Source organism: Nasonia vitripennis, chromosome 2 (genome assembly GCF_009193385.2).
Source record: "Nasonia vitripennis strain AsymCx chromosome 2, Nvit_psr_1.1, whole genome shotgun sequence".
In the NCBI taxonomy this organism is placed as follows: domain Eukaryota; kingdom Metazoa; phylum Arthropoda; class Insecta; order Hymenoptera; family Pteromalidae; genus Nasonia; species Nasonia vitripennis.
Window position 1 is genome coordinate 5,408,936 of NC_045758.1, and position 12,247 is coordinate 5,421,182.

General features: G+C 48.9%; 2 protein-coding genes across 26 annotated transcripts in view; one reads left to right on the forward strand and one right to left on the reverse strand.

Moving 5' to 3' along the window:
* Nucleotides 1-549: 549 nt before the first annotated feature.
* LOC100122325 (putative RNA-binding protein EEED8.10) lies at nucleotides 550-9,135 on the reverse strand. Of its 7 annotated transcripts, none has more exons than XM_016981707.3 (6): nucleotides 8,114-8,479; nucleotides 6,091-6,209; nucleotides 5,658-5,834; nucleotides 5,086-5,597; nucleotides 4,758-5,025; nucleotides 4,170-4,682 (listed from the first exon to the last, which is right to left on the reverse strand). In XM_016981707.3, the coding sequence occupies exons 3-6, from the start codon at nucleotides 5,824-5,826 to the stop codon at nucleotides 4,285-4,287; spliced, it is 1,347 nt and encodes a 448-aa protein (XP_016837196.1). In that variant the 5' UTR covers nucleotides 5,827-5,834; nucleotides 6,091-6,209; nucleotides 8,114-8,479; the 3' UTR covers nucleotides 4,170-4,284. The 7 variants fall into 7 exon arrangements, with proteins under 7 accessions (XP_008209943.1, XP_016837199.1, XP_031779072.1 ...); XM_016981708.3 differs by having other exon boundaries at nucleotides 5,951-6,209; XM_008211721.3 differs by lacking the exons at nucleotides 4,170-4,682; nucleotides 4,758-5,025; nucleotides 5,086-5,597; nucleotides 5,658-5,834; nucleotides 6,091-6,209 and adding exons at nucleotides 550-1,044; nucleotides 1,135-1,405; nucleotides 1,478-1,992; nucleotides 2,063-2,175 and having other exon boundaries at nucleotides 8,114-9,135.
* A 1,876-nt stretch (nucleotides 9,136-11,011) lies between these two features.
* Nucleotides 11,012-12,247, forward strand: part of LOC100122401 (RNA-binding protein Musashi homolog Rbp6) — a 542,632-nt gene continuing 541,396 nt past the window's right edge. For 8 of the 19 annotated variants that reach the window (XM_016981711.2, XM_016981715.2, XM_016981718.2 and 5 more), the window contains exon 1: nucleotides 11,012-11,856. In XM_016981711.2, the coding sequence (XP_016837200.1) occupies nucleotides 11,792-11,856 (65 nt within the window). In that variant the 5' untranslated portion in view covers nucleotides 11,012-11,791. The remainder of the gene's footprint in view (nucleotides 11,857-12,247) is intronic. The other 11 variants (XM_016981717.2, XM_016981714.2, XM_032596999.1 and 8 more) reach the window with 2 other exon arrangements.

A 12,247-nucleotide genomic window follows, 5' to 3' on the forward strand; every position in this document is an offset into this window, starting at 1 on the left:
AGTGCAGCGAGTCTTTCTCCTTGAACCGCCGCCAAAAGGCTCGCAAATTTTCGCTGCATCGCACACACACACACACACCTGGAAGGGAGTAGCGAATTCGCGGCACGGCCCCGTTAGTCAGCTTTTGGCACGAAGAGAGACGAAGCAGAAGAAGAAGAAGCGGGAGAGAAGAATCGGCAGAGTCGAGTGGAGGTCTGCGCGATCGGGCACGTCGCGCGAGACAATGCGGGCTAGCTGAATTCTAGCTCGCGGCCATTGTTGGAGAGAGAGAGAGAGAGAGAGAGAGAGAGAGAGAGAGAGAGAGAACCTGCCATGTGTGAGTGTGTAGGACGTACGTGCGCCCAGCCGCCGAAGATCCGAAGAAGAAGGGCCGACTGCATCTTCTCTTCTTTGTGCCCCGTCACTGCTGGATAGACACTTCCTTTCATCCGAGACGCCCTTTTTGTTTTAGCCACGCCGTGTATGTGTGTTTGTGTGTGTGTCGGAGACTAGATATCATAGAAGAAGACTTTGAAAAGAAATGTTTTTTCAGACATTGAGAACGCGTTCTCGTATGCATAATAAAATGAAGAATTTATTTGATTTAGGTTCCTTAAAGCAGGTAAAAATCCCACTTTGTGTGAGGCGCGGACACACTTTCAGACAGACCGAACTCGTCCGTGACGATGATCATCGGGACGACGCGCAAAAAGGGCGAGGTATCGCTAGCCTTGTCGAGCCTCACGTTGGTGTTGCTCAGATGCAACTTTAGCACGACCTGATTCTCGCGCTTCTTCGTGGTCCTTATGGCCGCCTCGAGCAGTTCGTTCGATACGTTCTCGCAGCGATTCAAGTAAAGGTATTCCACATTCTCGGACGCCTCGATGAGCCTCACAAGCCCGGCGTCTCGCAAATTCATGCAAAAGCTGCAGTCCATCTGTCGCAGAGCGGGCATAGCATGAAACACCTCGTCGTCGATGTTGTTCAGGCTTTCGACGAACAGAGACTCAAGCTTCGGAAGGGAAACGATGCTCGCGAGGCCAGTATTTGTTACCGCGTTGCAATCTGAAAGACGAAGCCGAAATTGAAGTATACTCTAGAATTTTGAACGATACACAGTAGTGTTGGACAGATAATTTTTAAGACTATACTTACAACTGATATCCACCTGCTTGAGAAGCTTGCAGTTGGCTCCGACGGACACGAGCAGCTCGTCCTTGACCGAGAAGTTGAAAGACAGATCCAAAGAATAGAGATTCCTTAACTTGGATATGTGTATCAAGGAATTCACGTAGGAATCTCCGACCGACAGGCTCAGATACCGCAAGCTTTTGCTGCACGAACTGATGTCTTTCATGATATCCTCGTAAAAATCAAGGTAGTCTTCCAGAACCAGCTGCTTAAGGTTGCGATACCCTCTTACCACCTACGACCACGTTTCAAGCAGATTAGAATGCGCAAAACACTAAAATTGCCATCTCCGTTTTAGTTGTCTCACGTGAAAATTGTCCAGCGTTATCCAGGGACAGCTCGTGAAAATGATGCTTTCAATGGAATGGCTGTTCAGCCCCTTTAGACATTCCCCGGTGACTTCGAAATTCGACTCGACGCACAGTCTCTTTAGTTCTCTATTGTTCGCGAATAACGACGAAAGTTCACAGTCGCATTTATCCGTGCAGTTGCCCACGGCGAAAAAGACGAGTTTATGGCACTTTTCGGCCAAGGCTCTCAAACTGCAGGGCGACACTTCGAGATCGGAGGCGTCGAGGTGCTGGACATTGGGACAGAAGCTTGCCACGCTTTTCAGAATGTGCGGGCCTAGTCTTCCGTTGGAATCCAAGAACTCTACCGAGATCAGAAACTTGCCACAGCGATTCAAAACCTTTTTGAAGATTCTGCGGTTCACCTTGGTCAAAGTTGCAGGATCACGGAACCCCCAGCATTTGTTTTCAAAGTTGAGGCTATTAAAGTTGTACCACGAATCCAGACTTATCGCTAGCCAACGCTTACAAACTGAAAGAGAAGAGAGTTAGTTTGAAGATGATTTCAAATTTTGTTATCTTTATATCATGGAGTCGAATACCTCGTTCTATTCTCACTCGATCTACGATAGGTAGATACTGGATGATGTGCATCAAGCAGTCGTCGTTTAGCGCGTTTATTCCCATTTCCTTCTGTTCCGCGTTCATTTCGATCCTGAAAATAAAATATAGTCGATGAGGTTTTCGTTATAACAAATAATCTAATTTGGGCAAAAATTTACGGAGAAAATAAGAAAAACAATGAGATTTCACAGAAAACAAACGTTTATTATAATCTCAACACTTAATTATATTAACAAACTATAAAATATCGTTTTGATCGGCCTCGTAAAAGAAGAATATGCAATCTTTAGAACAAATTTAAAAAATTCCAACGTGCGCTCTCACGTAAATTAATCACATGATAAAAATTTTAAAATCAAAATTTAACTTAAACACTATCCTGATAAAAAAGAAATCCCATCGTATCGAGCAAAGTACAACCGTCACTCAGGCAAGATTGACCCGCGCCAACTTTCCCACGTGGGTAATTACGATCATTGGAACAACTCGTAAAAAGGGCGAGGTGCCACTAGCTTTGCTGAGCCGTACATCCGTATTGCTCAGATGCAACTTCAGCACGACCTGATTCGTGCGTTTCTTCGTGGCCCTTATGGCTGCCTCGAGCAGCTCGTTGGAGATTTTCTTGCAGTTGCTCAAGAAGAGATGTTCCATATTTTCGGACGCCTCGATAAGCCTCACGAGGCCGGCGTCCCGCATGTTCGAGCAGTAGCTGCAGTCCATCTGTCGAAGAGTAGGCATAGCACGGAACACCTCGTCGTCGACGTTGTTCAGGTCCTCGACGAACAGGGACTCGAGGTTCGGAAGGGAGACGATGCTTGCGAGGCCAGTGTTGGTCACTGCGTTGCAATCTGAAAGACGAAGCCGAAAATTGAAATACTTTATAGTAGCGTTGGGTAGAGCATTTTCAAGACTACTCACAACTGATGTCCACCTGCTTGAGGAGCTTGCAGTTGGCGCCGACCAACACGAGCAGCTCGTCGTCGACCGAGACGTTCGAAGACAGATCCAGAATCTTGAGATTCGTTAGGTTGGCTATACACTGCAGGGAATTCAAATAGAACGGACACAGCGCAAGGGTGAGATACTTCAAGTTGCTGCTGCACGAGCTGATGTCTTTCATGGTATCGGTGTTCGAGTCGTGGAAGTGCTCTAGAACCAGTTGCTTGAGCTTGCAAAAGCCTCTCACCACCTGCAAGCACGTTTCAAGTTTATTAATTAGATTGTCCCTATCAGAAAATCGCAACCTAATGCGGTATTCAAAGCGTTTTACGTTAAAGTGTTCCAGCGAAATCGAAGGACAGTTCTCGAAAATGATGCTTTCAATAGTGTCGCCGTTCAGTTTCTTCAGACATTCCCCGGTGACCTCGAAATTCGAGTAGACGCACAGCCTCTTCAACTCCCGATTACTCTCGAATATCAACGAGAGTTCGTAATCGCAGTCGTCCGTGCAGTTGCCTATGGCAAAGTAAACCAGTTTGTTGCACCTTTCAGAGATGACTCTCAAGCTCCAAGGCGATACCTCGAGATCCGAGGCGTCGAGGTGCTGGATATTGGGACAGAAGCTTGCCACGCTGTTCAGAATGTTCGGGCCTAGTCTTTCGGTGGGACCAGTGAACTCTATCGAGGTCAAGAAGCTCCCGCAGCGATTCAGAACCTTTTTGAAGATTCTGCGGTTCAGCTTGGTCAACGTTTCGGGATTGTTGAATCCCCAACATTCGCTCTCGAAGTTGAGGATCTTGAAGCTTCGCCACGAGTCCAGACTTATCGCCAGCCAGCGTTTGCAAACTGAAACAGTTGCGCGTTAGTTCGAAGGTGTAAATTCTCGAATGTTATGGATCTTTGGATTGGCTTGAATACCTCCTTCTATCCTCACTCGGTCTACGATAGGCAAGAACTGGATGATGTGCATCAAGCAGTCGTCGTTCAACGTGTTTATTCCCGTACGATCGGCTTCAACGACGTCTTCTTTCTTCGCTGCGCTCATTTCGATGCTGAAAATGAAAAATCGGATTTTTTCTTTCGTCGTACTGAATAATTATTTTGATTTTGGTGAAAGCGTGCGGGAAAATAACGAGCGAACACGGATTTTGCAATAAATGAATGTTAATATTGAGACAAATTTATATAAATCAAGTTTTCAACATTTCAAGTAGATCATAATGAATAAAAAGAGAGAAGAGTCGCATCGAAGCGCTAGTCATCACATATAATCTTTGGCATTATGAAGTCTGTACGCAAAGATGACTTTCAAAAAGGGCGACGCGTCCGTCAGCTTTTCGAGCTTTATTCGAGTCCCTCGAGCGTACATCCTCAGAGTCATGTTATTGGCTCGTTTCTTGGTGGCGATTATCGCTCTCTTGACCGTCGAGTTGTAAACCTTGCAGTAGCAAACGTTCAACAGTTCCAAATCCTCCGACGTCTCTATCATGTGCGAAAAGCATCTGGTGCTGATTCTTTTGCACTTGAAGCACTCGATCGCTTTCAATTTCGGCATCACGTTGAATGCCTTAGCTGTGATGCGTAGAAAATTCAAAGTCAAGCGTTCTATCTTCGGCAGGAGCGTTACCGATGCGACGCCTGCGTCAGTTACTTTGCAACCTAAAATTTTTTATACAAGGAACGATAATGAAGGAAAAATAGTTGGTTGTTGCAAATACAGGGTGTCTGGCTTACCACTGATATCTACATCCGTCAATTGACTGCAATTTCGACACAGCTGTATCAAAAATTCATCGTCCACGTAATCGCTCAGCGAAAACTCCACCACTTTGAGGTTCTTCAAGTTAACTATTGGTCTCAGTGATTTTATGTGTCCCAGATAGACTCCCGTCTGTATCTCTGTCAAACTCGCGACGCTACATATCGCTTCCATCGACTCGTCGTCGAATTCCTCGCAAAAATCGAAAGTAAGCTTTGACAAATTCTTCATTTTCCTCACAGCCTACGGGCAATATTACTATTACCCCTTTACTCTATCTACAAGAAATGGAAAAGCACGTACCTCGTTGAAATAACTGGTCGAAAGGCTGCTGTTCAGAATGTAAAGCGTTTGGATGGATTCGGTCGGTATTCGAAGCCAGAATTTTCCATCGTTAGTCCGAGCATCGCATATGAATTCCACAGTTTCGAGTCTCTTGTTTCTCGCGAATAACAGCGACAGCTCGTCGTCGCACGAATCGAACGTATCCCGCAAACTGAAGCTCCTGATATCCGTGCAATTCTCGGCGATGTTTTTCAAAACTATTCTCGTGACTCCAGCGAGCTCGAGGTACTGCAGATTCGGACAGAGTGAGCCGATACGAGCTCCGATATCTATCAATTCGTCGATGTAGCCGACGAATTCGAGCTTTTTCAAATAACTTCCACAACGCTTGAGGATTTCGTAGAGAGCGTGTGGGCTTCTCAAAAGGAGCTCATTGCTTGATGAACTCAAGCCCCACTTATCCGTATAAGCGTTTAACGATTTACGATCGAACCATGACTCCTTGCTAACTCTTTGCCAACGCCTACACACTACGATTTATGCGACATTAGTGATGCGCAGTTATTTGAAAAAAATGATGAGTTGCTCACCTCTTTCGACTCTTATTCGATCGGCGATGGGTAAAAATTGAAAGACATGTATCAAGCAGTCGTCGTTTAAAAAGTGTATGGAAATCTCGCTGTCACGGGTGTTTGAGACACGGATTGTTCTTCGGTCGGAAGTGACAAATTTTGAAAACTTAACGACAACTCCGTCCATTATCAACTCTGAAAAATCAAATTTCTCTTTCAATATAACTTGCCAATATCAAACTATTCCGAATCTATACGAATTATGACACTAAAATAGAATAACGAAGAAGTGGTAATTTCCTGAAGCAAACCAAAAAAGCAGCAGCGATTAAAAACGCCAGACCGTGGGATGCATCGCCGATTACACAGCCTCGGGACAGCATAAAACGCGTGTATATTGGCGCGGCTCCACCTTCATGCTCGTTATAGTTACAAGAATGACGGTAAAAACCTGGCAAGAAGCAGGTACATGGGCATCGCCGAGCCGGCTTTGGATTCGAAACTACAGCCAGCAGTCGGTTCTATGCTTCCTCGTGTGATGAACGTTCGCGCGAATGTGCAGCTCCGATGCTGGCAATTAAAAGTAGGCGTTGTATTGACAGGAAGCTATTGTTCGGAAACTTTTGTAATTTTCGTATTGTAGTATACAAAGTGTATACGTTAAACTCGCGCACGTCTACACACACACACACTCATTATCTCACTATTACAAGTACATATTCACAGGCGCTTCATGGCTCGCCGATAATGTTTATCCCAGTTATACGTTTATACGAAAACAAAACAGAGAGAGAGAGAGAGAGAGAGAGAGAGAGAGAGAGAGAGAGAGAGAGAGAGAGAGAGAGAGAGAGAGAGAGAGAGAGAGCTGAGAGCAGAGGAAGATAGAGGTAAGAAAAAAGCAGCGCACAGCCGGGCGAAATTAGCTTCTCGTGCTTCTTCGTCGGCTCCTATTACGCATTTCCGGCTCGCTGGACCGGAAACGCCGAGATAAGACGACTCGGCGCTCAGGGGCTGCTGCTTCTTATCTGCGAAATATTACGAGCTTGCGCGCGCGGGCGCATCGATCTCCAGTATAGCAGCGCCTCGTCGCCCTTTCGCGATCGAATTTTGCGAATAGCCGTCTCTCTTTTCGTCACTCAAAATTAGAGCGTACACTGCTGCGCCGGCGAAATTCGCGGGAGCGTGTGCAGATGAATACGATCGCGAGAAGGGCGCAGCCACTTGTCCCGCTGTCAAGTACGCGAGGACTACTTCGTCAGCTATTTCTCACTCGCGTCGTCGCTCCCCCCCGCGCGCGCGCACGCTGAGATCGAACGCGGCCGCGAGATGCGATGTAATAAAAAACGCACGTCTCGGAGAGCGAATCTCAGGAGGTGAATTATTGAATTATTCATGTCGCGAGCGAGCGAGCGACGCCGGAGAGCTGTGCGAGCGAGAAGCGAATATGGAAAGATAGTGAATATGCAACAATTTCTTGTAATATACCCTCGTCGTCGCCGTCGAGCTGCGCGTATTCGTTTGAGTTTGTAGCTGTGATTGGCCATTGATTGCGGAGCGAGGATGAAAAAACGATTAGGATTTTGGAAAAGCTTTGCATGGAAAATTCGCTGTTATCTCGTATAGATATCGAGAGGTGCGCGCGTGATATCGTCGGCGAGCGCAGGTCGACTCGTGTAAATATTTACGAATTCATAAATGGGATATTCGCTCCGCGGCGTACAGTAATCCTCCGCCGCGTATTGCGCGATCGACTTGGAGCTGCATCGAGTACAGCGTCGGATGGCGAGATGGTGCCACTGGTGACTGGTTCAGCACTGAATGTATACCCGATGCAGCTCGATCGCATTGTTGTATAGTTTATGAATTTTCGAATAAATATTTATGGAGTCTATGATGAAAATCGGCAATTGCTGCTCTCGATATCTATACTGATAACGATCGCTTCGTTTCAACGCGCTCGTGTTGTCAGAGGTACGAGTGTATACATCGAAGTGGGAAAGTGTATTCGCGGCGCGTAGCTCGCGGGCACGATGTCTTGAACATATACGTACGTATGTGTATAAAACTGACACAAGGACTGCGCCTTCGCAGCTGACTCTCTCTCTCTCTCTCTCTCTCTCTCTCTCTCTCTCTCAAGAGAGGCGGTGCAACGCGAGAGAGGTTCTTCCTCGACAACTAAACAAACACTGAAAAATGAGGATATTAAGATTCACCGACAGGTTTCAACGGGTTATTCCAGCTGTATAATTCCACACGGGGATACATGACGTCGAGTGTTTGCTCAAGCGAGATTTTCTCCTTCTCTTCGTGGGAGGATTCGACTACGCCAACTGTTTTCTCGGTAATACACTGTGTATTCGCGAGGAGGAATCGTTGTTTCGAGTGCAAGAGCTGACGCGAGTTGAACCGCCGTTAAAGTCGATGTAAACACGGCTCGGGAGAAATCGGAATCGCAGAAAGAAAGTAATATTCACCTGTGTGAGACTCCTTATTCCTGCTGACCTCTGAACTCGATGACGCGACACTGGATCAACACGATCACTCGCGGGTTTGATAAAAATACTTCGCTCGGAATACAGCGCGCGTCGTCGCGAGGCGCTTGTAGCCGTTACACTGACCCGGTGTAAATAAGCATGAGAGCGCGCGAATCAGCTGAAACCTATATGTGGATGTAGAGTAGATGTCGCGCTATCTATAATTATATTCTACGCTTATGCTCGATTTTTATTCTTCGATCCAGAAAGCTGGCGCGTCTTCTTCGCAAAGTGAACAAGCGAGCGGATAACTTTCTAAATCTGAAATCGCGCCTTACAACACCGAGCGATAAACGATAAAATAGCGAAACGAAACAGTTTTGGATTAGCCCTTATCCGAAGCCTACCGCTCGAGCTTTGCTATAGCTTCTGGCTCTGAACGCTAGGTGACGAAAGGCCACTTTCTCTATAGAAAACGTAGAATTTCCATCATCGGAATCTGCGGCTACAATCTACATATAGAAGCTTGCCACCTATGCCAAATCAGCCCAGTTCGGCCTACTCAAATATCAACGCTTCGAATCGGGCGCTATGATCGATCATGAGAAAGAAAGAGCCGAATACCGCAACTGTGTCGACGTGCACTTTGACGGACGTGTACGCAATCAGCCGAGCAAAGCGACGACCGAGAGAGAGAGAGTAGTCGAGCTTCTGCCGCAGTCGGCACGCGTTTCGCCTAATTTTAACGTCAAACTTAATCCCACTCGATGCTAATGACGGATCGCGCGCTGCAAATTACCGAATCGGACGGATGGTACAGTCCCTCGGCCTCGCTCTTTGTGACTCGCTGTAGCGGCTCTCAATCACGAGAATCCGATGCTCTCTACGCTGTGTGTCTACTCTTTGTGCGAACGACGAAATCCATCGATCAAGTCAATCAGTTGATTGGCCTATACGTCGGCGGCGCCGCGTCGATTTCTTTTTTCTATTTCGTGAGCTCTTCGCTATTGTTTTCGAATTTATAGAATTGCTACGAAATTCTCGCGCGAAAAATAAAACCCTTTTTCAAGAGAGTGAGAGAGAGAGACGCACTAATAAGTCGAAACCAGTCAATTAGCGCGCGCCGTCCTAAGTAAACACTCGCGCCGCTGCTGCAGGTGTTTGAACGGCCCGAGAGAAGACAGTATGAGAGACGAGGAGGAAAGAAGATACAAAGAGTCGGAGAATCTCCAGCGGAGATGCGTGAAAAAGAGTCGGCGCGGAGTATGCGCCGAGAGATGCAAAGGAAAATCAAGGCGGTGAGAGAGAAGTAAGAGCGAAAGAAAACAAGAGCGGACGGATGGAAGAATATAACAGGCGGTTGACGACGCGCGAAAATCAAAATCATCGGATTATTCCGCCCGTACGCGCGTATAGATTATTAATTGAAATCGAGGCAAAAGACGAATGTCAAGGTAACGCGCTGCACACGTCTTAAGATGCAGCGGTATAGCCCAGCTCTCCTCGAGAGAGTTGGCTGATTGGCAGCTTCGGCGATCCTCGCGGGAGACGTATTAAGGATTACACGCTCCTGATTGCCCCAACGGATATCTCAAAGGACCTCGAGAACAGCACACTGTCCGAATCTCAAACGCGAATTGAGGGGTGACAATGATCGGTCGCTAAATCCTACTACGCGAATCAAAACAGTTTTCGACTGGCCCAAGGATTTCCATACACACACACACACACGCAAGCACACTGCACAGGTAAAAATCGATCCTCGGCGAGGAATCCCAGAGCGCGCGGATCGCTGCGTGCGAAATAATGACCGAGCACTCGCTCTCGCACGATATCGCTCGGGGCTGCCGGATCGGCTGCATTTATCTCTCTAGCTGTATTTTCGCGGCGCCTGCGTGGGAGCTCGACGCGTCTCCCGATGCCGTTGCGCTTCGATCCGACGACGTCGCGTCTCTCTTCGCACCTGGCATCGCAGCGACGTCGCTTGTAAAACACGAAGGGCCAAGAACAACAGCAGAGCAAGACGGGCCATTTGTCAGCGGCGCTGTAGCGTCAGTTGCAGACAGCAGCGCCATCGCTTCTAAACAAATGCCAGAGAAATATCTCGAAAAAGAGACGAATAAGCATAACTATACTAGTTAGCGCCAAGCTAAACGTCGTTCGGTCGGGTCAAGCGATGCCAAACACTCGCCACAGCGACTTGCGCTCGTTTGCGATCTCCTCGTGGGAGTACATTACGCGCGGGTGAATGAGCGACGCGTCACTGCAGCGCTGAATGAAGCAGAGGCTCGCTCGGCTCTCTGTGATCGTTTTTCTTTTTTTAAAATTCAGCCGCGCTAACGATAAACTACGTGTACAACGAGATGCACTAGCGGCGCAGTCGAATCGCTCGCGTAATGCAGCGCGCAGAGCGTTGCGCAACGCCGATTAGTTATAGGTCGGCGAGCGCGCGTGAATGACTCATTCATTAATTACACGGCGATTATTTGTCTATATCACGCGGCCTTGGCAACTGGGCGGTGGCGACCATCTACGGATCTACAGTTAGCCGCCTTCTACAGTTAGAGCCGTTAATATTTATAACGCTCGCGCTTGGGAAACGAAGTTCGCTTTTCACGGAAATCGACGCCGAATCGGACCGTACGAACGAGCGAGGAATGAAACAAGACGCGGAGTGCATCTCCGTCTTCTGCAGTGCGCAGTGCAGCGGCTTCGAGAAAAGTGCACGGCGAGCATGAGCAGCAGCAGCGGCGGCGGCGGCGGCGGCGGTGGAGCTCCCTCTCTCACTCGCTCTCTTACTCTCGCGCTATGCCGCCGCCGCCGTTTCGCGCAAGCGCAGTGCAGTCCGCCCGGCTCCGAAGCGGCCTGAGCCGCCGCGCGTGCACATATACGCGAGCAAGAGCGAGCGCAGTGTCGCGTCGAACCTCTCGCTGAGCGCGTCGCACGATAGCTTGTGTTTTTGTAGGAGAGTGAGAGAGAGAGAGAGAGAGAGAGCGAGCGAGCGAGCGAACGAAAGGGAGAGAGAGAGAGAGAGAGTGAGTGAGTGAGGAGAGGAAGAGGGCATAGAGAGCTGCTGCTACAACTACCACAACTCCGTGCAGCAGTCGAGCAGACAGCCCGGCAGCGCCCGTCGCGTAGTAGTCTCCGTCGTCGTCGTCGTCGTCGTCGTCGAGTGCATCAGTGTCGCCGAGAGTATTCGCCGCCGACGTAGATTCGGAGTTAGCTAGCTAGAGCTAGAGAGCTGTCAGAGATCCGAGCGGCAGCGCCCACCCTCGTCGCGCGCACACACGCACACATACACACACACACCCGGCGCACTCGGAGCTGTCCGACCGTCCCGTGTGCTACTACTGTGACACCACTCTCCGCTGTCAGCTGTGTGCGAGTGTGAACCCAGTGAACCCGAGAGCGAGCAGCCGAGTTTAAATATCGTGCTATTCGTTCGTTCCCCGCCCAGGGGGTTGAGTTGTGTCGTCTCGGTATATAGCGTGTTGTGCGTCTGACAGCCCGGCCGGAAGACACAGTGTGTTGTGGTGCAGTTGTATATCAAAGTGCCGGTTACCTCGCATCCCTGTGCAGCGCAGTGAACAGAAAGAGAGACCAGATCGGCAGCACGTGTGTGGCGAGACAGTCGTAGTGTCAAACAGCAGCATCGACAACAACAGCAGCGACAACGAGATGGAGCCCCAGAGTCAAGAGATCGTGGCGAGCGGATCGCCGGCGGAGGTGCCCAACGACCCAGGGTACATACTCACAGCTCTCATTATCACGCTATCGCTCGACCGACCAACCAACCGATACACGTGTGTGCGCCGAGTACCCCAAACGAACGCGCCGGGCAAAAATCCCACGTGGTGCTTATATACGTGCGTGTGCGCTCTCTCTCTCTCTCTCTCTCTCTCTCTCACACACGGCCGCAGCAAGCAACCCCCTCTCCCCTCCTTCCTTTTCCATGACGATACAAAACTCAAATTTCCCGCCCCGCGTCAAAGCTCCCTCTGAGAGAGCTGCGTCTCGAGTCGCCGATCGAAGCACGCGCGGGCTGGAAAAATTTCGAAGCATCGAGTGAGTGTGTGTGTGTGTGTGTGTGTGTCGCACAGTAGTTACATGGCAGTTCGTTCCCTCTTGCACCCG

Bases quoted from the DNA above. Each gene is read 5' to 3' on its own strand.
- LOC100122325 (XM_016981707.3), bottom strand. From the start codon at position 5,826: ATGGACGGAGTTGTCGTTAAGTTTTCAAAATTTGTCACTTCCGACCGA. The intron at 5,598-5,657 runs GTGAGCAACTCA...CATAAATCGTAG, and splicing joins TCGAATAAGAGTCGAAAGAG to TGTGTAGGCGTTGGCAAAGA. The intron at 5,026-5,085 runs GTACGTGCTTTT...TATTGCCCGTAG, and splicing joins CGACCAGTTATTTCAACGAG to GCTGTGAGGAAAATGAAGAA.